The sequence below is a fragment of the Cupressus sempervirens genome, chromosome 2 (genome assembly GCF_028749045.1).
Source record: "Cupressus sempervirens isolate cs-2001-9-10 chromosome 2, ASM2874904v1, whole genome shotgun sequence".
NCBI classification, from domain to species: Eukaryota; Viridiplantae; Streptophyta; class Pinopsida; order Cupressales; family Cupressaceae; genus Cupressus; species Cupressus sempervirens.
Window position 1 is genome coordinate 485,264,883 of NC_143119.1, and position 26,308 is coordinate 485,291,190.

The 26,308-nt window shown below is 34.8% G+C and overlaps 1 protein-coding gene across 4 annotated transcripts in view; it reads right to left on the reverse strand.

Annotated features, from left to right (window-relative positions):
- Positions 1-18,562, reverse strand: part of LOC149573136 (GPCR-type G protein COLD1-like) — a 181,395-nt gene extending 162,833 nt beyond the window's left edge. For 2 of the 4 annotated variants that reach the window (XM_089814319.1, XM_089814317.1), the window contains exons 1-2: positions 18,064-18,562; positions 8,871-8,971 (exon numbers count right to left, since the gene is read on the reverse strand). In XM_089814319.1, the coding sequence (XP_089670445.1) occupies positions 8,871-8,971; positions 18,064-18,278 (316 nt within the window). In that variant the 5' untranslated portion in view covers positions 18,279-18,562. Of the gene's footprint in view, positions 1-8,870; positions 8,975-18,063 lie in introns of all 4 variants that reach the window. The other 2 variants (XM_089814316.1, XM_089814318.1) reach the window with 2 other exon arrangements.
- Between the last annotated feature and the right edge of the window lie 7,746 nt (positions 18,563-26,308).

The window sequence follows — 26,308 nt, forward strand, 5'->3', positions numbered from 1 at the left end:
TCAAAAATCAGGCATAGGCTTAATAAAATGAGAAGCGAAAAGGACTTGACAAAAGCCTCCAATAAAAAGATTCATTATGCAAATTGGGGTCGATTGATTAATCAATGTTGGCTAATTAAATTATGAATTATTTCAAAGAAATCCGAAATTAAGCTGAAAAAGTTTCGTACTGTTACCTACATTTTGTGGTGACAAAATGCAGGACAACACTGCGCATACCACCTGGTCATTGCCAAGAGCAATAATATCAATGGAAAATCTTGTCTACATCAGACCAACATCACAGATCAAAAAGGGAAGAATAAAGGAGAAGTTAAAATAAAAAGAAAATTGAAACTGAAATTGAGGAAAGTGAGCACAGTCTATCACATATCACCGCAGCCATAAAGAAAGATCGCAATTTATATAAGGGAGATAGGAAAGGGAATTATCATGATTCACAAAGGATAATGCATCGCAGAAGGACAAGAGGATGTAATATATTTTAAAAAACATCTACCATCTTTATATCACTGTGGCACCGAGCAGCGGAGAAGGAGATCACACGGACAGAGTTTTATAAACTTATATATATCTGAATTGGGAACAATATCCTATTGTTATAATGGGATCGCAAAACATGGGCACCAAATATAATCAGAATTATTATAGACCAATCGCATATTAAGAATCTCATTTTTTTTAATCTCAAAAATTGTTCTGCCATAAGTAGACAATGAAGAAATTGAGGATATTAAAAGCCCAATTCGAGGAACATAGTAGAATAAGGATAGCGATTCATTTTATGTCGATATAAGGATATTGGGCATAGAGAGCTGTTTAACGAAATATAAGAAAGAACAATATAAGTAATCAATAGCTCTATGCTGCAACCTCAGAAGTGATTCATATTATGAGGCAGTGATATGCTGCAACCTTAGAAATGATTTAGGTTATGGGGTAGTGATATTATGATCAAACTAATATTAAAAAACTAAGACTGGAAACAACATTAATCTTACGAGTAGAATATATGGGACGTGTGTTGCTCTATGTACCCACTTATTTTAAATTCATGATATAAAGAGACATCTTGAGGTGAGAATATAAGGCAATACGAGAAGCATTGTAGTAAGATTTCTGAAATTCAAACAGTCTAATCCTACTGATATGGGGCATGACTCTTTCGATGAACCTCTCTATACATTATTACCTATCATCATTGATATTGAGAAGTATCATCAAATATATGAGGATAAATAAAAATATAATTACAAAATACACAGTAGGAAAAGAGAGATAATTATGGTGGGTAGAAAAAGTTGAGAAGAGGACTCGTATGAAGACCTTGAAGCCAAAATATGAAGAACATGGATAAGAGATATATAAAGAATCTTGTGAAGGGTTGGTGACAAGTATACTAGAAATTGTTCATTAAATCAATTTTACACCATGAAGTGATAATAGAGCTATTATTGAAATAAAATTTGAGGGTATTATAACTAGGGACATTAGAAATATGGACATAATTGGCAAATCAGAAATGTGTTTGTTCAGGTGCTTGAGTCATGCTGTCTACATAATTGTTCTCTTTGAGATCTCATTTTTACATGTCACTGATGTGACAGTGGGTTTGCATGTTGCAAAGATTGGATCTACAATTTATGCAGTCAGGTGGATACGCCACCCATTTAATTGTAGTGGGATAACTTGGATGTGGACTGTCTATATCCACCAGATTTGATTCAGTATTGGTGCAGACCTGTAACTAGCCTTGTTTGTGTTCACTTGTGCATTGGAGTGGTTGATTTGGGATGAGAGGATGGATGATAAGCAAGTACTTGGATAGTCAGATATGGTGGATAGCACAGTGAATTTCCTTAGTTTGGAAATCTTGGTTTCACTTGGAGTGATGCATGGGCCTAGATGATTTTCAGATTTGGAGGATGATGTGGCATCTGCTTGGAGAGCTCAATATCATGTTTCAGTGGGAGCTTTAGCAGTGACTGTATATTCATCACATAGTGATGGCAGATCTTCTTTAGTGCTGCAGATGTTGGAGGATACCTTAGATCCTGTTGCTGCAAAAGAATCTTTCACATTTGTTGGATCCCTAGTTGGAGATGGTATCTTCATTTGACTAGAGACGTTGACATCTTTAGGATTCAAGGGGTCCTTGGTAGAGGTGTGATTTATGCTTCCATTCGATATGTTATCATGGTGTCTTTTATGTCGTGGTTTTCTCTAGATTACCGGTTTAGAGTTGTGGCATGATGCAGTTAATTTGATATGATCATATGGAACATGTTATCTCTTTGGAGGAGATGGTTTAGATCATGTTATCATGTTTATGTTCTTGATTCCATGGTTAGAGCTTTGACACTAATCTTGGTTTAGTTTCTTGGTATTGAGTACTTTGATCATTTGTTTGATGCTTCATGGTAGCATTCTGTTATATTTGGAGTTTGGTATGGATTAATTGATTATAGGTGCTCATGGGTACTTGAGGACTTAGGTGAGACTAAAGTTCTCTTGATTTGAGCGATAAGTTGTTGAGATCTATACTCTTGATGAGATTTTGGCACAAAATCTAAGGAGCCTACACCTTGGTTGGACGTGAGTTGAATAGAAACCTATGAGGGGATTCTTCTTGGATAAGTCATGATGACTTGCATATCTTGGAGGGGCATTCTCATTCCCCGCTCTTGATCTTCTCGAAAGTTTATCACTTGAGAGGTATTGCCGAATGTTATTTTTAGGTGTTTTATGTTTTCTTTTCATATTCATGGATCTTGAGCTGCAATTAGATGGTTCTAGAGGATTCATTACGAGAGATGGATAGCATTCATTACGAGAGACGGATAGCATGGTTATCTCCTTGAGGTATATTTTCATTTATGATAATAGTAGGGGATGGTAATGGGCTAATTTCCTGAAATGGGAAATTTAGTTTGTTCTTCTTTGAAAGACTTACATCCATGTAAATTTCATGATAAAATGTTATGTTTGATCTCTTGAGGTTGAACGGTTTTGGATGTTGTTGTGGCTTTTCTCTTGGGGTTGTGAGGGAGATCATACTTGGCACAGTTGGCATTTAGAGGTGTTTGTAGAAGGGCATGCTACATGTTCATGATTTGCAGGTTCTCTCTTTGGTCTTGGTTATCTTATTGGATGTTTGGGTTCACATAACATTATTTTTTGAGATCTTAGTTGGAACTATGCTGATCACTCTCTTATGGTCTTGTATTATCACTTGTACTTTATTGTTTTGTGGTGATGGCATAGAGGTTCCTTTATATCTTTTCTTTGTTGGATGTGGAGAACATGGGAGAGTTATGGAGACTGGATGAGGGAGATGTTTCTTGCAGCAATTTTGCTATAGGATTTTGCAAATCTTTGTGAATGGTCCTTGGTACTACATAGTTACACTTTTCTATATGTTGTTATTGGTAGACTTGATATGCCTTTGATCTTTCAGATTCAACATTACCCATGCAATAAGAGTTCTTGTATGTATTTGGTCTTCATCGATTGGTTTGTACATAGAGCTTGACGTTGCAGTTTATGGGTTGGTTATGTTGTTGGCATGAGTTTGTTGATGTCGTATACCTTTGAGGTATGGATGATTGGAGGGTTAGCTTATATTGTAGATGCTACTTTCAATCATGAGGGTTTATCAGTTATATCGGAGCAATCGCTTCAGTTGTTGTGCTGGCTGATGTTTTATTGTGTTTTCTGAAGGATTGTTGAGCTGAGAAATTGATGTTGTTGATGCTTTTGTATAGCTTATGAGTGCACTGAAGTGGTGGCAGTATTTTGTAGCCTTTTTCATCACAGGGATCTTATGCTTGTGTTGCTTGGACAAGTATCTAGATAGAGCACGAAAGCATGTGTTAAGATTTGTGTAGTTTCGTGGATGGATGTGATGATATAGTTTCATAGTTTTGACCTTTAAAGTTGATGTTATAGACTCTTGACAGGTCTTCGACAAGTGGTAGAATGTTGGGATTAAGGTATCATTAAGGTATCTCAACATCAAAGTCCTAACATGTTGATTTATATAATTTATTAATTGATTTATCTTAATCTATCAACTTCCTAAGTTTTCATAACTTTGTGGGACCTCTTGGTGAGGTGGCATCCCGGTGCAGGAGCACCTAGGTAAGGTTATCTAACAACCTAGGGTTCCTAGTTCAGTTTTGGCTTGTAGTGGCCTTAGCCAAGCCACTAGGGAAATAAAGAGGGATAGAGAATCCTAGAGTAGGACTTAGCCATTAGGAGGTCTAATTGGGTCTTCATTAGCACCTAGTCATCCAAAGTTGTTAAATGATGTTTAAATTGTTGTCATTATTGCTAAGAATGGCAATTGTGCATCTAGAGGTCGAGATTAGTCAAATAAGGGGTGGAATGATGTTTTCATGTCATAAGTGACATATCTAGGCACTTGGTAGAGTTTCATGGGGTTTACACAAAAATTGTAAAGTTGCTTAACAATTTTGCAAGATTGCAAAGTTGTCATGACAACTTTTATTGCAAAAAGTGCAACTTCGATGAGATGGTTGTGTAACCACCTCTAAGCCGTTGGATCAGATGTAATAGACCTATATAAGGCCTCCCTCGACCTGTAACAAGGGTTGGATAGCATTGTGGAAGAATTTTGTGTAATGAGCAAGATTTCAGTCTTAATTTTACCACAGTACGGAATTTTTGCTTCTTGAGGGTATTGGATGGATTGAGTTCCGTATTGTACCTTGTTCATGTGTTGGTAGATGTTGCTAAGTAGTTCTGTGTGTGATTAGAAAAGTTGTAAAATCCATTTCATTTCCTTTTTGTAAATATTTTGGTTTGTGCATTGTTATTGTCCTAAACCAAGCAGTTTGTGAAAACGGGGTCATTACTCACCTTTCCACCATGGCATCCGTACGGTACCTTGGAATGTGTGAGGTGACTCCTTGTACTATGAGCATGCAAGAGCTTGGGCCCTAGAAAGTAAGTTTAGCCATTTTGCAGTGATGCCCTAGGCAAGCCAAGTGAGCATGGTTAGGGATCACAAAGTTTGAAATAGCAATGAATGGGATTGAGTGCAATGAATGCCTCAATCTAAGTGGGTGGAGAGAAGGACATGAGAGTGGAGAAGTCCTATGCTACAAGAGACCTCTTGGTGACATGCCTAAATAGGGATTTGATCAAACCCCTATGAATCTTGTTAGCATCCTGCTATATGGACAAGTTGGGGAAGTGAGACCAGGTAAATCTCAAGGGTCTTCCAAAAGGGTATTTGGATATGAAGTTAGTTTGCCACCTCGTTAAGCCTTTTTCTGAGTTAAGTGTCAAAAAGTGAGTTTGGAAGCCTTATTCCTCATAGCCCTTTTAGGCCTAAATTGGAGCAATTTCTTGAAATCGATAGAGATTTCAATGGATTTTTGGTGGATGAGCATTGAAAAGGACTCAAAACCCTAGGAACAATCCTCTCTCTCCATAATGAGTAGTTTGTGACAACGTGGGGCTGTTTGGTGAAGATGAGCCAGTGAGGCATCTAAGGAGTAGTGATTGGTTGATGTTAAGTTTTCCATTGGTGTAGACAAGTTGAAAGAAGGACTTAGGAGTGTGATCCTCCTAAGTTAGGGTTAGTGCAAGAACCCTGAAAGGCTAGAGGAGAGGCCTAGAAAAGACTCTAGGAGAAGCTAGGGTTAAGGAGCAAGATTTTTTCTTACATCACATCCTACATAGCAAGTGATGAGATGGCATATTCCTTATTTTCTAGGAAGTTGGCACTCACTTGGAAGATGCTAAGTTATGGAAAGATATTGTCATATATTTCCATTTGGTGTGAAAATTGTTTTGGCAAATTTCCTATGTCGACTTAAGAGTCTTGGTTGGCAGTTTATATTGTACATTGGAGTTGTATCTTAGCAATTGGCATCTATGGTGGAGTTCACTTTTGACAAGTGGTGCGAGGTAAGGAAGGCACCTAATCTTGGTCATGGCAATTTCTATGTTAAATTTGCATTGTATTTGGCAAGATGACCGTTATGGATGAGATAGGTGTCATTGCCTTGGAAGTTGATATGAGCATTGTGTCACAGAATCAGCAAGTTTCTTGTGTTGTGACACAACTTACCTCTTATGCATTGAAAATGGTTTTGGTAACCATGTGCATCTACCTCTTATGTTGAGCTCAGATATATGTAGGTGCTTTTTTCTGATTTACAATGTGAGTGAGAGAGAGTGAAGGAGTTTATTTCCCAGGGTTGTGCTGCCAGATATTCTTTAGGATGGAACAAGATGTAAATCCCCATGTGAAGGCTTGGAGCTTGAAAATGTATTGTAACTTGTTGAATAATGCATTGGCTTGATGTTTTGGAGTGTTTGGGTCTTTTACCTGGAAGGATTTTCCCCACATATATCTATGTTTTCTATTCAATCGCATTCATCTAGTTTCATGATTCTAGAATATTAGATCGGTATGCTGTAATGCTGCTAGAATTCGTTCAATCTGTCAATTGCAATCGCTTTCCTTTAAGGATTTATATCTGGGAAATCGACTATGTTTGTTTCTGTTTTTATGGCATAGTAGTATGTACTTGTATTTGCTCATTAGAAGCTATTGAAGCAATCATTGGATACAGGATGTCATACTGATCTCAAATAGCTTTCTGGGATGTTCTCATTTCCCTTCACAATCCCTATGATAGTTAGTTGTGAGAAGTGAGATAAAGAATAATATAAGGAATGGAAGAAAATATGTTAGGGAGAAGTGGTAGACATAGGTCCCCCCAATTAAGTAGGCCACAGCAAGGGATAGAATCATCATAGTATGTTCCTCCTTCTTATGAGCCAAGGCGCAAGTTGTCTTGATCAAGCGTTTAGCACTCTTATGCTTAATTGGGCCGAACATTCTTTCTCTATGACTCAAGTTTCCTCCAATTAAGTAGGTCAACCAAAGTGATGGAATCATCACAGGATGTTCCTGTCACTTGTGGCACAAGAGGCAAGTTCTCTTGGTTGGGCATTCCACACTCTTGGACTTAATTGGGCTCAATAGTAACTAGGCACCCTTTGTGGCTTTCCTCTCCAAACCCTAAATATAATTAATTATACGAAATGGAACCTTGGATTGTTATTGCATGGTTTATTTAAATAAGATAAGATGATTATTGTTATGTATGTACATGTTAACATAATTATGGACATACATGTGTATGTATTTATATTTGTTATTGAATCCCTAACCCTAATAGAAATGGATAATCTTATCAATTATATTTCAAATATTATCTAACATGGTTGTAGGACCTAAACCAAGATTTGTGTTAATAGCTATATTATGTTCCTCATTTCAATTGAATCTTTTATTTTAGAGCAAGAGTAGGGATCATCCCAAAAGAGAACATTACATGTTAATGCCTCTTGATGGCTTGAGGAGAGATGCTTCTTAGACACATTTGAGGACTAGGAACTTTAGGGTTTCCAATGCTCCTGATATGGGGACCCTAGCCCCTCCAAGTTGTTTGAACAAGCTAGAAAGGGGAAAAAAGGTTTTATGTTGGGTGGAATGAAGTCGTGAGACTGAAGTTGTGGATGATTGGGTAAAGATGCTAAGAGGAATAATTCACTTACTTTTAAGGGGGTCATCAATGAGGATGTTGTGTCGAAGAGGGGTGAGGAAAAGGTGAGTGAAGAGGAGGATGTTGATAATGTTAGACATAATGAGGTAACAGTCATTTCCCTTATGTGTCCTCTATTCCCTTGAATGTTCCAGGAAGCCAATCTCCAAATTGAGGAGTTGGCCTCTATCTTTTAGCATTTGTTAGATAGGTAGAGTGGAATGGAGAAAAAAATATCAATCCACTATAGTATACTCAAATGGAATTTTATGAGAAATACAAGGATTGTCTTAAGATACCTTTGACGCACCAAGGAGTCAATGCTTCTCAACCAAATGTAGATTCCAAACTGGGCAAGGAGCAGTGGACCATTTTGGAAGATATTGCACACTCAAAGAGGACAAGATGAAGCAAGTGAAAGAGTCAACAATATGGAATGCGAATTGCAAGATATCAAGGAGAATCTAAAAGAACTTGTCGGTGTCAATAGAACTACCATCCAAAGGTGATCTATAAGCATCCATATGCTTTATGCTGGATTGAAGAAACACAACAGTCCTATACAAGAGGGCCCTAGCACCAGGGCTTGCAACCAAAAGATGGCTAAGGGTAATGCAATTGAAGAACTAACCATTTAGTGGATGAACATCTGGAGTTCCACAAAAATGAAAGAGAGTAACGGCTGCCTTTAATTTCCTCTAGCTTTGTCATTTGATGTTAGTGTTTTGTGATACACAGAATTGTTGCAGCAATGTTGGTTAAATAGTCTAATTTCCTGCTAAGTTGTTCCTTGGGTATGTTTCTTTAAATGATGGGAGTATCCATTTCTATGTATTAAATATTTTGTTTAAGAATCCCAAGGAATTGTTCCATTTTTATTTGGTGTGACTGATTGAAAGGCTGAGGAAGATTTGATATGAAATAAATAAGATACACTAAAACAATGAATCTGAAATTCAATTATGTCCTTTTAAAATATGATCATAAACTCTGAAGTTATGCAAAAATCATCCTGCAGTAGATTATTAAGTTTATTCAATATTCAAAGAATAAAAACTTAGAAAGGGTTCAATTCAATGTTTAAAATGCAACCTTTCCTCAGCCTTACTCCATTGTTATTTCAGATGCACCATCATAAAAGTACTTCTTTCCCAGAATCCTTCAAACAAAAAACATTTCAAAATACCATTCGACATGTTTCAGAAAAACAAAACAGAACAAATGACTCCTACAATCATAGAAAAAGAAAGCATTAAAATAAGAGAACATGATATGAGTATGTACCATTATTGCAAAGCATTAGATAGCAATGGTAATATGGTAGCACAAAGACCAGCAATGTAATCAAACAAAACAAGTCCATTTTCCAGTTTATCCACCTTGCCCTGCTATCACATTTCCACATAAACATGTTATGTACACAACATACAATTAAGCTAATGAAATAAGTATCTCTTTTAAATTGTGGAATTGATAACTTTTAAAAGCTTTCTATAGTTCAATCTGGCAGACAGAAATCAACTATGCTGGTGTAACTACAAACCGTGTTTTATCCCTAAAACCTGCAGATTAAAACATTTAAGGCCAAAACACCCATTTATTCACAAAAAACCTTCATTACCAAAACATTAGCATTTCTCTTATGACATTGATGCCATTAAGCCTTTACATTTTGATAGTATCATTAATCATGTGGAAACCTTTGCATACATGAAAAAAGAAATTTAATGATATTTCAAGCTTTTAGTCATATGGTAGGTTTTCTATTAGCAGAGATTTTTTAAGGCTTTACAACTTCATTTTGTAGCGCACACCATTTGGAATTTCACAAATTTGAACATTATAGATAGGTTTTGGACTAGAATAGAATATCTCAAATTTTTTGAGATATATTTGCTAGTTGTTTTTAACCCAACATGAATTATGAAACAATCAATGCAGTTATCCACGAGTTAAAAAAATGTGCATCACTATACATTCCTCTCTCTAGCCTTCTACATAATAAAAAGACTCGTTGGCAACAAATACAGGATCATAAACATGGATAAGAGAAAAATATCCACCAAAGAACAAACCAAAACCTTGGAAAGTGGCAAATCTATGTGGAAAGACCATATTAATCATGGGAAAACACAAGTTGGTCAATGCATGCAGAAAGTAAAGAAGCAGCTTAGAACCTGTTGCTAAAAGTGAATGTGAGTTCTTGAATGGATGAAAGTACAAAAAAACAATGGACCACGTTAAAAATGATCACAAAAGCACAATGCACATACATTCAAGGGTCAATGTACCTTCATACACAAGAAGTTGACTAGCGAACTAATGAAAAGTTTCAATACTGAATGTGGACAGCTAAAGGGTTGAAAAGGCCAAAACAACAATGCAATAAGTGTACCATATCAAACATGTATTGTGCATAGGCAATTACAAAGAAACTTCCATACTACAAAAAATGGATCAAAAAATTTAACATCCACAAGCAACCAATGTAGGCCAATGGAACTTGAAAGTACTCTATGTCATAATAAAGGATAAGAGTAAATATAAGTAATTTTCTGCATCATGGCAAACCCAAATGCTAATTTGACAAAAAAGAACCATTTTTTTCTTGTGGATCTACAGAATCCAAATGTAAAGATGCAATAGAAGTGGCAAAGGAAATAATGTGACTTAAAAGCTTATTGGATGAGCTGCATATTGGTACTATTCAAAATATTATATTGTTTTGTGATAATTGAAGTTGTGAGCTCTTGCCAAAACCTCGTTCAACATCAAAGAACGAAGCAAATTTAAGTTCACACTTTTCAACCGCAAAAAAATTCTCAACATGGCAAAATCATTGTACAATTCTACAAGATAGATGATTAGGTGCCAAATATTTTGACAGAACTTCTATATGATCCCAAAGTTCGTAATTAAGATCATTGCTAAGCCATCAAAAGTTTCCATTAAGGGGGATTTTGCATCGCAACGACACCTACCAATGGCCAATTTGATGTATCACTTCCCATATGCACTTCCTTCTTCCATTCAAAAGCATTTTAAGAATCATTGTATATAATTATCGTAACAAGAACTTGAGGAGCATTATGTTTTGTGGAGAATCCTTGTTGCAAAAACAGCTCCAAAAATACATGTTATCAGCATCTTTTGCAACATTCACCCTTTGTGGGAAACTGTCATTAGAGAAGTGATCCTAAGCATGCTAGCCAAAATAGGCCTCCACTGCAAGGTTTTTTTTTTTTACCTTTATTACAAAAAGAAATTGGTGCCTTGCGTCCAAAATGAACATTAAGTGGTAGCTTCAAAGCATAATATTTATTAAGGATTTATAATAAACTTAAGTTACCCCATAAATATTTATAAGGTTCTAATATTATGAGTTTTGCCCTTATCATACAAATAGGGCCTTGATCATACAATTTAGAAATGATTTATAAAGTTTAGCTATTAAAATATTGATCAATTTAAAAACCAAAACCACTTACTGGGTTAAAAGTAACCAACCCCTCATCTATAATTGAGGTTGACCTTATATAGAGGACAATACAGTATAAATGTGACTAGCAAAGCATAAGAGGTATTATTGTAGAGTGAACAATAAAGGATCTTTGAGGCCATTGTTCGGAAGAAAGGGTGGAATAAAGATATAGTCAACGCCAAGTTTTTGGTAGATTCAAAGTGCTACATGCATTGATGTAAGTTTCTTTTTTAAATGAATAATGTTTGTGGTGTTTTTTACCCAAGAGGATTTTTTACATGTATTTATTATTTAATATGTTGATCTCTATATATTTTGTGAGTCTCCTTTGATTGTATTTACTGATCCCTTCCTTTGTTAATGAATTAACTCATCAAAGAATCCTAGGCGATGTTGTCACTTACCAATACTCCTAGCCTATGTTTCTAGTTCATTGGGATTTATGCCAAGATTTGAGTCCAATTCATAATTTTTCAGTGAATGGGTTTTAGTTCACAATGGATGCAATTATGGCCCTAGTGAACCTAGGTAAACCCAAGCACACTTTGCAAAGCAAAGGCAAAACTCAGCAAAACAAGTTGCACTTTTCAACTTCTTCGCTTTATTAAGTTTATTGTGTTTTTTAGACAATAGTTGCAAGACTCAACCAGACATGGAAAGCCCAAAGGTAAGCTAGGCAAAATAAGGCCCAAGGATGTCAGAGTCAAGTCGAGGTAAGTCTTACAAGATTCGCCAAGTTTGGGAGTCAAGTTTGGGCAAGTCTTGCAAGACTTACCAAACTCTACAAGGATTGGAAGGAAAAATGATTTTCATAAAAAGATATTGTACAAAATTGTAAAGTGTTAATTGACATTTTAGTTACTTAAAAAACTTAAAGTTACAATCTTTCAATGCTTGTTTGGTATATCACATGCGCATCTAGGATTTACAAAAAAATACGAAATTGTGTTCCATGAAGGTCTTTGTGATTTTCAAGGTCTTCGTTTGGGCTTAGTGGCAAGGGCAACAACCCTTGACACTGCCTTGTATCACAATAGGGAACACACTAAGGCCACTGCTCCCAAGTCCTACATGGAGCACTACGCCTCAACCCATTTACAAAAAAAATATGAAAATGTGTTCCATGAAGGTCTTTGTGATTTTGAAGTTCTTCATCTGGGTTTAGTGGCAAGGGCAACACCCCTTGACCCTACCTTGTGTCACAATAGGGAACACACTAAGATTGTTGCCCCCAAGTCCTACATGGAGCACTGACGCTCAACCCCATTAGGATATTGCCCCCAAACTCCCATCAAACTATAAATCTATGAAAGTAAGAGGTCAATGATGAATTGTGATCATAAAATCTAGAAAGCACATATCACTTAGTGAAAATCTCTGCATCTTCATAGTCATTGCCACAATCAAGGATTATCTTGTTTTTATAGGCAAAAACAAAGAATCTCAATCAAGGAGGTCTCATATTTTCTCATCTCTTAGCATTCCTAAAGTTGTGTGAAACCCATCCATTTTTGGCAGCACATGGAAAGAGTTCATTATGAAAAATAAAATCAAGGGTTCACTGGAAAAGACATTCCAAAAAGTGTCTATTGCAAATGGGTTGTCCTCCAATGTTGCTCAGTCTCCATATATGAAAAAGACGGTGAGAAAAATTAATAAGATTCTATAAAGATGTGGAGCTTTCAAAAGGTGTTGAACACATAACTAACAAAGAAGATGAACCTTATAGAAGATCCATTGCAGACCATTAAGGATATGTGGATCAAGAGAGGTGTGTCCATTCTTTTTATTGATGTAAAAAACAAGCCATTAATCAACATGATTATAGCGTCCTCCTACAAGGAATGTTTTCTAAAAGCCATAGATTGTGAGGAGCAGGTGAAAGAAGCACAATTTATTATAGAAAACCTCATTCAAGCCATTGAACAAGTGAAGTCTCAAAACATTGTCCAAGTCATAATAGACAAAGCAAAAACTATAAAGAATTTGATTCATTAGTTGAGGCATGCAATTCACACATCTTTTGGACACCTTTTGTTGTCCCCTCACTCAAAAACAAATTCTAAAAAAATGAGCAAAAAAATTAATAGGTTCAAACTACCAAAGATATCCAGCTGTTCACCAACCACCACATGTCGTTAACCATATTCAAATTATTCCTAAACTTGAAGTTGTCGATGGAATTTCATAAAATTTGGCGATTTTTTAAAGAAAAATTCATGTCTCTTTTGATCTGGAAATTTTTCCAAAAAATTGTTTTTCGATTTTTTGAAATACAAATTGTTAGAGGTATTTTGTGAAATTTGTGATTTGTCTTTGAAAATTTTAGCAAAAAATCACAAGCCTAGTTGAGGCTCTTGATTGCATGCTTTTTTGGTTTGGGCAAAAGTCTCTAATTTTCAAAGGTTGCATGCTTGTTGCATGTGCTTTTTGTGAGTTGCAAAACCTTGCATGTGTTGTTTTACAATGTGAAGTCTTGTGTTTTGCCACATGAAGATTTTTCTGATGAGTTTTCATAATTTTTTCCCTTTAAAATTTCCTAATGGGTTTTTATAGTTTTTTCCGTTAAAAAATTATCAAATGGATTTTCATAAAAATTTCCCTCAAGAAAAATATGATTCTGTGATTTGCAAAGTTGCGTGGGATTTTGTTGTGAGTTTATAATTTTTCCCTCAAAAATTATCTAGTGGGTTTATAATTTTTTCTTCAAAAATTATATAATGGATTTTACCAATTTTCTTCAAAAATGAAGCTTTGTATTCTATGATCCATGTCTCAGGTTTGTTCTCCAGTTTTAATTGATTTTTCACCTAAAATGTCTGGGTTATTTTATTTTTCCCCTAAAATTTGTGGCTTTTTGCAATATGTTTTGGGGCACCATGCTCATCTACAAATTTTGGAGGGTTTATTGATTTTTCCTCAAAATTGTACTAATTGTTCTCAATGTTTGTCTTTGTCTCCAGGCAAGAGCAGCTCTGTTATCCAACATCAAGTTGTATGTTTTGTGATGATTTCTAGTTAGATGTTTTGTTGATTCTGGTAGGGTTATTGGCAGAGTTAATGGAAGACTCTTCTCTCTTTTTGCAAAGCTTTCTGAAGAAGGGGGAACCCTTCTCTGTTCTTTTCTAAATGGATTTTGGCTTCTTGGTCATTAACATTTTGCAAATCCAAGGAGGGACTTAGCAATAGCAGAATGTTTCGTAGAATTTGTGACCAAAAGACAATAGTTAGATAGTGACCATTAAGGGAGGGAATTAGAATATTATTATGTTTTTTTAATGGTCATCTTAGTTAGTCTTTTGTTCATTAGGTGGTTTCTATTTCTGTCTTTAGTTCACAATTGTTTCATTTAGACATCATATTTGTAAATCTACTCCTCTATTTTATACAGCTACAACAACATCAATTTACCATAACAAAAGCAAGTTAGATTATATGCTACCGCTACCCAACAATTTTGGTTTTGAGGAGTCAAATGGTTGGCATACTTTTAGCATGAATGTCAAGAGTTGTGGGATGTAAAGCAAAAGAAACGCAACAATTTTATGTTTGAGGAGTTAAATAGTCGGTATACTTTTAGCACAAATGCTAGAGGCACTCCTTTTGGTCTGATCCACATACATCATCTAATGTCAAATATGACAATGATGATGACTGTTATAAATAGCCATATGACATTATTCGCTAGTTTTTTATATAAAAATTAATATCAAACAGTGAATATACTTATATATCACAACATTCATTAAAGTTTGACAATTTGATATCAATGTAGTATTTTCTATTTTTGTATAGTCCTAAAGAGTTTGCACCCATAATTGGATGCTTTAGGATCAACAGACCCCATTTAGGCAATTCGAGGTCAAAATGCTAATTATGCTTGATTGCGACAACTTGTATTTTCTCCCCCAACTTCCTTTCTTCCTTCCCAACATCCCCTAAGACTTGGGCTCATTTCCCAGGGTATAGGAATAGGCTGTCATTGGGGGCCTATCATAGGCATTTGGGATCCAAAATCTGCTCAGGGCCTGATATCAGGGTATTAGCAGGATTTCTTGATTTGTGGTAGGCCTGGATCAAATTTGAATCCAAATGAGGGAGTAAAGTATAAAAGGACCTCTTATCCCCTCATTTGATCATTCATTATCAAGTGCACATTTACAAGGCTCGAGCTAAGAGAGAAATTATATGAAAAAAGGCAGATCTCTCAAAGTCCAGCAAGCTGCTCAATGAATAGTACAAGCAGAGCACAAATCGCAACACCCTATTTTCCCTTCTCCAAAATTACAATGGATAAATAAAATAATATTCTCTCGTCAAACTACCCCTTACTTTGTCATGACTTGTAAGTTGTAACTCCTCATTGGTGAGCAGTAATAGAATTTGTCAGCATGCCAAGTGTACAGGCATTTACAGAAATATTTTATGGAACCCACATACATGAAATTATTTTATTTATTATTATTTTATTGGTTGATTCTATTTCTCTGAATCGTGGCCATTTATTTAAAAAGTTTTTGTATCCTTATCTGGAAAATAAGCATGGGAACCACATAAGCAAATAAACTACAAAAGGAACCTTGCAGCACCTAAGTTGAAGAAAAACATAAACACTGACAGAAAAGTGCTAGCGTGAAAAGACACCTAGCTTCTCAAAAGTAAATAAGACTTAGTCAATGTACTCATAACTAGAGTAGGTATCAACAAATCAATTTATCCCCAAACCAGTGATCCAAATATAAGACAAACAGCCATTGCAGATAAAAACCCCTCAATATAATTCCACTGGTTAAAATCTATCGTGCTCTCTAATGAACTTGCTCTTGGCAAAATTTGGTACTCCTTTGACATGATATGAAATTCTTCACAAGTCACGAAATTCTTCTGTTTTACCAGAAGAAAAACGACTATACCCTTCCCATTCTTCAAAACAAAACTGAATTTTCTTCCTTCAAAATAGATCTGTTTGCAATTTTTAACTCATTTTTTGTGAAGGAAAAAGTAGAGAAAGCTATTCAACAGTAACTGTGATGCAGCTTTCACAACTTTCCCATTCTACAATACAGTAACTGTGATGCAGCTTCCACAACATTCCCATTCTCCAATACAAAATTGAATTTTCTTCTTTCAAAGAAAATCTGTTTGCAATTTAACTCAATTTTTCAGAGAAAAAGTACAGAAAGCTTCCCAACAGTAACTCTGATTAAGCTTTCAGAAAAACGTCATGTAAATAAACAAATATTTGATAAAATGTTTATTTTACTTTTAGGATGCTTAATAGGTTGCACTGTACTAGCAATGGAGTACACAAATAAGATCGAGAACACAAATAAGATGTTTAATATGTTACACTACTATAGCAATGGAGAGACAAATATGATCGAGAACCAGTTTGCAATCCCCCTTAACTCCAGTGGACTAGGTTGGGGTGGTGCCATCAGGTGAAGTGGTGCAATCAGGTGGTCATAGCTCTAGGGTACCTGTGACTAGGCTAAGGTGATGTAACTAATACAGAGTACATCGAAGTATGATGTCAAGAAAGCAGTTGAAGCTAATCTTACATGTGCATATTTTACTAAGCTAAGAAAAGAAGTTTACAAGCAGTTAAAGCTAATCTTACATGTGTATATTTTACTGAGCTAAGGAAAGAAGTTCATTTCTGTGACCTAATTGTCAAACAATGGACCCACCTAAACTAATGACAAAAATTAACAAAGTAATCAATGGTGGTGTTTAGAAAAGCAATGCAGAAAATGTCACAATATGGTGAGGTCAAGTGGTAAAAGTGTCTGATCTTTCACCACAAAGCAAATGGTTGAAATCTGCATAAGAGAAGATAAATTGATAATTAAGGTAAAATAAGGCATCCGATGAGCTGAAGTGGTAGACACATCGAGGTTTGCAACAGGGCCTGAGTTTGAATACACAAAAGACAGACTACAGAGCTGAGATTGGGCAAAATAGCTTATCCAATCAGCTCAACTAGTAAATGCTTCACAGCTTGGATAACAGAGCCCAGGTTGAACTCCACTGGCAACACACTCAAGTGTTGAAATCGGATAACATGAACCATCGATAAGTTCAAATAGTAGAAGTATCAGAACTTTCACAGCAGAGCCCCAGATTGAAATCCCACGAAGACGTGGCAAAGTTGTAAAGTTAAATATGAACCATAGCCAATTTGCTGAGGGTGGTGTATCACAATGGTAAGCCAAGGTGCCAGCTCGATAAAATATGCATCCGAAACTCGCTGGATGTGATATACGACAAAGAGAAGGACAACTAAAAGCGAGGTAAATTTTAAAAATTGGATAAAACATTACATGTGAAGTGGTAGCTGTATCCTAGGGTGATTTGTAAAACTTTCCCGTTCAAAAAATGCGTATAGTTATACAATTATGAATCAAATAGCTTTTAATAAATTTAATATACAGACATAGCAAGTTTTTTAAAGAATGGCTGTGTGAATCCTAGGGTGATTTGTAAACCTTTCCCCTTCAAAAAAATAATGAATATAGTGGAAAAGAATATAGAGTTAGTTTAATGTTTTTTTCGACTCGTGATCCCATAGAACGTTGGTATTGTGGACTTCATTAAAATCCTTCATTCAATGTTGATAATAAATAGATATAGCAAGTGTTCTAAAGAATGCCTGAAATGACCAACCAAATTTTTAGTTATTTAATGCGAAAGTTAGCCAATTGACTAAAAAAGGCCCTTAAAACACCCAGGTGCAAGTCCAGGGAGATGTTGATAAATCACGATATCGAATTCCTGAATGCATCAAACCCAAAGAGAGGCGGCGGGGTTAAATCCGTGGTCGGTTCAATAATATGCCTAGTTCCAACCCACTGGATGCTGCATCCAAAAAATATGGTAGAACAGAGAATGGGGTTCTAGCATTGTTCAAGAGGCTACTCCACGAGAAGAATTTGCGTAGTTTAAAAGACAAAAATGAATTAAGTTGAGCTTATATTTAGAAGAAATGTATCTTACTCTTTGGACAATAAGGGAATGATCTCGAACAAGACGAGTTGGAGAAGATTGCAGGAGAAAGCGAAAACGATGCTGAAAAGAATCTGCACAAGCGCCCTCTTTTCTTCGTACTCCTTGTAGAGCTTGCGATTGAGGAACCACAGTCCTGTCCATCCCAGGCCTCCCAAAGATCCTGCCACCACCAATCCTTCGTACATTGCCCATCCCCAACCCATTTTTCACCGATTATATGTTACAAGCTGCAGCTCAACATGTTTTATTTTCTAGGATTAATTGTGCTGTGGCTCTTTGGCGTTTTATTTGCATTCAATTGTTTGTGATGGACAATAGCTTTGAAACATGAAGCAGAACGATCCAGTGGCGAATCTTGTGAAGTAAGCAACTGAATCCATTTTAAAGAAAAAGAAAAATAAATGCTTTTGCGAGTATTTTTGGATATAGATTAATAATAAGTCCACGGTGGGTACTAGTGGAATTCATCGTGCACCCTAACTTGGATACCCTCAAAATCCATTATAGCAATGATAACAAGAGACGCATTGCATCAAAGTTTCGGAAATTAAAGAGTAAAATATATGAAGAGAGAGTTAAAAGAGATATATTCCTCATAGTTAAAAAATAAGGGAAATGGAGATTTATATATATGAAAAAAGATTGAAAAGAGAAATAATGATAATAGAGATTTATAGATAGAAATGAAGGATACGAAGAGATTTAAATTAGAGAAAATGACATGTTATTATAGGGATATTAAATAAAGATAATTGGAAGAGAATTTTTTAAAAAGGATTAAATATTATGTTATTTTAAGAAATATTTAAATAACAATTATAAAATTGAGTTAAATCAATGAAGTATTTGTTTCTACCTTTTTCAATATAAATTCAAATATTAAATTTTAAAAAATAAATTGTTGACTACTTGATCCAAACCAACAGAAGAGTTAGTAAGTTTGAAGAACAATATTAGTTTTACAAATTTTAAACTGTAAAAAAGAATTAAAACAAGATTTTTTTATATTGAAAATTGAGAGATCAAAAGAGATATAAAACAAAAGGAATTAGGGAAGGCTAGGCCTCAACCCATCAGGACAAAAGAGTATCACAAAACTAGATAGATAAAAATAGAGTATAATATATCAACATGAAAGAGAAAAGTTGAGAATAAGCGAGATTGAAAAAAGTAGCTAGTTAAATGTAGTGTGAAAAAAGTTAGCATTTTACGATTGACAAAAGTAAGGGACAATGTAAAACTAATAAATATATTTAAAATATAAAATATAAAACATTAAAAATTAAATTTAAAATTTTTTTGTAACAAAATTTACAAATATTTTTAATAAAGATTTATCAAATAATTATAAAAATATATTTTTGTTATTTATTTATTTTTATTTTTATTTTATAGGTAAAGGGCCAAGGCCTTGATTATATTTATTAATTCAAATTAATAATTTACAACAGAGTTTCTTCGTTCAAACAGGCATTGGTAGGAAAGAACGGAGAAGAAAACCTCCAGTCTAGCCTGGGACTAACGTCCTTTATTATTACACCATAAAAGGGGCATACCCCAGTCAATTCACATCATATTTTATGATTACAACAGAGAAGATTACAAAATAGATCGATACAATCATCAAGAGTACTTGAAAACAGCTATGACCAATTTTAGTAGAGCCAATCTTGTCATTATACTTTACACTCCTCCCATACTAAGCAAAGCACTCATCCCTCCTTGACTTAGCAATCAACATGGTTAGTGATAAAACTACAAACATATTTATTAGTTAATGATAACCTTGGAAAAATAACCGAATGTTTCTAATAATTCCTACATTATTTAAAATAAGTCCTACATCATGATAAATATATTCATACCTTCACTAGCTCCCTAAAACTTCAATATTATTAATATTGGATAATTTCCTAGCAATACCTAAAACCTTGTATTTTGAAAATGATTCTAAACTTTGATATATTAGTTCAAAAACCTCATTCCAATACCTATAATATGCAAATAGATACCCAAGAATCTATATATACTCAACAAAATTAATAGGATTAGTCTCAATCTGCCAAAAAATAGGGAGCACCCTTATTTAGTCTTGAACAAAATAAACAGAGCTAAATTAACACAAACTAAATAAATTATTGCTTGGCATCAGTCATCACCTCTAAACTCAACATCTCAAACTAGGATGCTTAAACATTTGTCATTGGACTAACAAATTATCTAAATCCTAACCCATCATGTCCTGCTGAAAAGGCATTTGAAAACAGAGAACCATTCTTGGATGTGAATGCTGATGCTCCTTAGAAATATTAAATTCAAAAGTGAAATCAATAAACTAAGCATCAAAGATCATGCTTTCCAATCTACATTTTCAGAATTATTCTTCATATCTATATTAGGATACATCTTTCATGTAAAGATATACTTAATGTTCACATCAAATGAGTTGATTTAAATCTGTCGTAAAAACAAGCAATATCTTTAACTAGTCTCGATCAAAATGATCAGAACTAAAGTCATTAACTGAACAAATTACTACTTATCACCAATCATCCCTTCTGAACTCAATACCTCAAACTCAGATGCTTAAACATCTGGCATTAGGCTGATAATGAATCTGAGTTTTAACCCATCATGCCCTACCGAAATAGCATTTGAAAACAAAGAACCCTTCTTGATGCGAATGGAGACAATCCTTAAAGATATTAAACTAGGAAATGGAATCAAAGATACTAAACAGTAGAAACTAAACTATCCATTCTACATTTTCAGAACAATTCTACATCACTATATTAAGATACATGTCTCATGAACAGATATGCAAAATGTTCATGGAAATATGTCCTTTTCCAAAATGTAAAATAAAACCTAATATTATCTATTCTAAGCTCAAACCAAGTGTAAAGACATCTCAGTATATATCACCATATTTACAAATGAGATAATCAAAACTACTTGTTACTAATTCCATACCAATGTCAAGTTTTTTTAATTAATTAAAACCAAAACCCTAGAATGACCTAATAGTGGCTGATTTAGCCTAATGTTTGAAGAGACTTATACTAAAACTATAAGATTTATATAAACAAAATGAACCTTTTACCATGGATCTCTATATCTGAAGGGGACTATGCTTCATAGTCTAGTCATCTTACTTGCATAGTACAATCAAAAAGCTTGATCCCAACACCTCCATGACACCTCTTACTTCTTCTAGAATATCATAATAACTTCCACGACATCATTCTGGTTTTCTGCCTAAAAAATTGGCAAAAATTGAAAAGTGGATCTCTCTTTGCTGGTTTTTTCAATATTAGAGGTACAAAATTCCAACTTGTCTAAATTGCCAAAACCCACACTTGGATGAATATAAGCCTTAAAAAAATTAAGATAGTTGCTAAGCCATTCATGTCTAGCCTCAACCGAGATCTTTCTCCATCCTAGGAGGAAATAGAAGCAAGATTCCATCTTGGGCCAAGCCATATTGAAAGCAACCCTATCCCTTATTATTAAGGTTGGTCGCCTGGGGATATTAGCCATAATAAGACTCCCCGTGGGACGCTCCATATACATCTCAGGGAGGAGCACACACAGATCTTCATCTAAACTCATAATTGATTCCACTATGCCTTTACACCAAGTAGAGTAAAAAATATTTAGACATAGTCTTACCATTGCCCATTTATTGATTCCAACTTTAGCCATACAACCAATAAAAATGCCTATAACATCATTGTTTGTCTGCCAGGTATACTCATACTTAAAAATTCCTTATCTGATAGCTCTACTAACCGCAATTCGATCATTCCATCAACTGTCCTAAAGATTTTGTTCCACCTTTCTAGTTTGATATAACCACGAAAGACCATTGTTTGAGCTTTAAAGGTGTGAAATACACAAATATTAGTGTCCATCTTCAATCTTAACAACACCGCATGATAATGATCAGGCTCTATGATTTAATAAATAGCTCCAGAAGCTGAAACCTCTAGAAGTTCCTCGAATGTCCTAAACTGACGGAGAAGCTATCCTTCACCATATAATGATTGCATAGATAGGTTGTATCCAAGTTACTTAACACATGATTATCAAAACATCATGCTTAGAAGTCTAATAAATCCTAATTAAAGGTATCGATGTCCAACTAAAAGCCTAAGAAGGTCGCCCCGCGGACCCTTACTAGTCTCGATGTATATACCATGACAACTATGAATCCCCTAATCACTATGTGTTTCACTGATTATCTATAGAACAAGGAGAATCAAGAGGTGTTGTACCCCAAGAAACCTATCTAAACCTATGGCAAACCTAATCTAACTAACATGAGCATGTTTGTTACCTAATACCGAATATAACTACGTGATTAAAAATAAGAGCTTACAAAAAGAGAAAAACTTAAGAGTCATTGTCCCTTTCTGAATTCCAATAAGTTGACACAATCAGCCCCTTTATTGGCTAGAAGGTTTTCCTTTTTATTGCCTTCTCGATATATATGACATAGCCTAATATCCTCAAACCTATCTAACGTATGGATAAATTCTTCTAACTTCAAGTTGAGAACCCAATTTGGACTTGCTCTATTCCTTATTGCGTTTAAAACAATTTGAGAATCACCCTCGATGATGAGTTTAGATAAGCCTAAATGATGACATATTTTAGCCCTTCTTCTAATGCTGCTAACTCTGCCAAGTTATTTGAAATAGGACCAATGACCATTGCTTTTTTAGCAATCCATTGGCCCATGTCATTATTGATGATGCAACCAATTCTTATTGCCCCTAGATTGCATCTAGTTGCTCCATCAAAGTTAAGCTTCGCCCAACCCTTCCAAGGGGGAGACCATTTACAACTTTTCCTTGCCTCCTTTCTTTTCTTAAAGTAAACAAGAGGAGGATTTATCAGATTGGGCCATGTCTTTTTTATTAGGCCATCCGAGAAAGAAAAGGAACCTTCTTCCAATCTCGATTTCCTAAGATGGGAATTAACAGTTTCATCTATGCTAGCTTCAATTTTTTGAATTAGCTCTTCTGTTTTCATCTCACTATCGCTAAAAATTCTTCTGTTTCTTTCTTTCCAAACTTCCCACATAAGGATGGAGGGACTAATATTAAAAAGTTTACTATAGGTGCCCTTACATAGATAAGAAGGTCATCCTCTGAGGAAGTCGGTAGGGTTTTCTAAAAATGGAGAAAAGCAGCCTAATTTTTGAGTGAGCCATTCCTAACAGACTCGGGAATATGGAGATCTATATAGTAGATGGTCTACATTTTCACTGTTGTTCTTACAAAGAACACACCTCGACAGACCTTCAATACCTATTTTAATGAGTCTATCTACTGTCAAAATCCTATTTTGAAATGCTAACCATAAGAAAAAGCTTGCTTTCAAAAAACAAGCAGGATCCCAACAGAGTTTAAGTGGGATTTCCACCTCCTCCCATCTCTTTGAATTGATCAGTGCTTTATAACCATTTTTTACACTATAGTTGTCATCATTTGATGCTACTCAGATGAGTTTGTCATTCCTCTCAAGCTACTTGACTTTCCTTGCAGAAATAAGTTTTTCATATGCCTTGATTTCTGCATTATCCAGTTCTACATCTTCCAAAGGTTTCTAGATCCAAGTAGATTGATCTTTCATATTAATCTTTGTTTTATAATTTCTTACTTTCCTACCCCATTGACTAATTAGTTTTTCTTTAAGGTTAATAGGGACAAGATTGTTATTTATCGGTGGGTGTCCATCCCACGAGTCTTCCCAAAAAAGGGCATCTTCTCCCTTACCAACATCCCTAGTAAGATATTTTATCACAAGATGGCGACACTTAATCATGAAATTCCAACTTTCTGAACCTTTAAGAAGAGTCTTCATTCTAAAAATTGAAATGGGATCTTCCATATTAACATACTTATTATACAGAATCTTCGCCCATTTTTGCTCTCTTTCTGCATATAGGCACCGTATTTATTTAGCCCCTAGCGCTTCATTTTTCCATTGTAGGTTCTTAATACCTAACCCTCCATATTCCTTGGTTTTCAAATATTGTCCCATTTAATGAGGGCTTTTTTTTTAGATTCCTCACAATCATTCCAAAGGAAATTTTTGAGTTTAGCATCAAACTTGTGATGGAGATGCTTAGGGAGAGAAAGGCAGTAGAGCAAATAAAGTGGTATAGCTAATAAAACTAAACTTATCTTAATGCTCTTACCTACTTTAGTAAGCCATTTATCTTTCTAGCTTCCAATCCTTGCTTCCATTTTCTTCAGTGTGTTATTCCAAACCTTACCTGATTTCACACCCTTCTCTAGCTCTATACCAAGGTATTTGCATGGGAAAGAACCTTTGTTGTATCCCATAATACGACAGATTTGATTTTCCACCTTAGCATCTGTATTAATGAAAAATATTTCTGATTTTGATTCATTCACTTTTTGGCCAAAGGATTTCATGTATCGCTCTATGATGGTCTTTAAATTAATTGCCTCTTTCTGAGTACTTTCACTCAGCAAAATTGTGTCATCTGCATATTGTTGATGAGTAATGTTAGGGATATTTCTAGTAATAGTGATACCTTTAAATTTCTTTATGTTATACGCTTCCGTTAGTGCTCTCATAAAGGCTTCTACCATAATGATATACAAAAATGGGGATAATGGATCTCCTTGCCTTATTCCCCTTGAAATCTCAAAAAAGCCCTCAGGAGGCCCATTTATAAGAATAGAAATCTTGGTAGTTGAGATGCATTTGAAAATAAGATTAATCCACTGATGGGAAGAACCAAAAGCTTATAATGTTTTGTAAAGGAATCGCCAATCTACCATATCATAGGCTTTTTGGATGTCTAGCTTCATAAACTACATGCCTCTTTGTTCTTTAGGGCCAAATGAATCGTCTCCTAAATGATTAAAATGCCATCCAAAATAGATCTGCCTAGGAGGAAACCTGTTTGTTCCTTAGAAATGATCTTCGAGAGAATTAATTTGAGTTTGTTTGCTAATACTTTTGAAAATATTTTATAAATGGTATTACATAATGCAACGGGCTTGAAGTCTCTTGGAGTCTCAGGCTTTGGCTTTTAGGGGATCAGGGTGAGAAAGGAATAGTTAATTTTAGATAACAAGGATCCACCCTTCCTCGATGCTTTGATCACCTCCCAGAGATCTATACCAATTATATCCCAACATTTATAATAAAAAAAGGCCTAAAATCCATCTGAACCAGGTGATTTCTCTGAATTCATGTTGAATACTACATTTCTTACTTCTCTAATGATATCGGTTTATTTAAAACTTTATTATCCTCTGAGGTGACCAGTTTAGGTATTACTTCAAGCAAATTAGCTTGAGCTTCTTTGTTTGACCCTTCAAAATTGTTTAATATTTTTTGAAAGTGATCCACAAAAATTTCTACAATTTCATTTGGTTTATCAGTCAATATACCCTCATGATTTCTAATACTTGCTATTTTACTTTTAGCTCTGTTATAAAGAGTTGAGTTATGAAAATATTTATTGTTTCGATCTCCCTCCTTTAACCACCTTTCTTGAGACTTTTGTCTCCAAAATATTTCTTCCTTGGTCAAAATATCTTCTTGTTTAGCCAGCGGTTCTTTTTCTAAATTATAACTATCATTATTCATGCCATTCTTAATAACTTCTAAATTTAATTCCTTTAATCTGTCTTCGATGTCCAATTTTTCTTTGAAAATATTATTGAAGTGTTCTTTGTTCCATCTAAGAATCTTTTCTTTGATCATTTTCATTTTGGACACAAAAATAAACATTTTTTAACCTTCAAAATTACCTTGTGACCACCATTCTTTGATATTATCTAGAAAGCTAGAGTCTAAAAACCACATTTTTTCGCATTTAAATGAATTTTGAAAAGTTCCAACCTGATAGGAAAATGATCAGAACCAACAATCGAAAGAATCAAGGATTGTATTTTTAGATTATTTACATCTAAATCTCCTTTGATAAAAAACCTGTCTAATTTTTCAATGATATACGCATAATCCTTCTGTTTGTTATTCCATGTGAAATTCCCATTGTTGAGTGGGATATCATTTAAGTTATCAAATTTTCACCATTTTAAAAAATCTTTTGTGGATTGGGGGATCTGTTGAGATCCCCCTATTTTTTCATTCAAATTCAAAATGGTATTGAAACCTCCTCCTAGTATTATTAGGTTGTTCTGGTAATCTTCCATGAATTGGTTGATCTCTTCCCAAACTA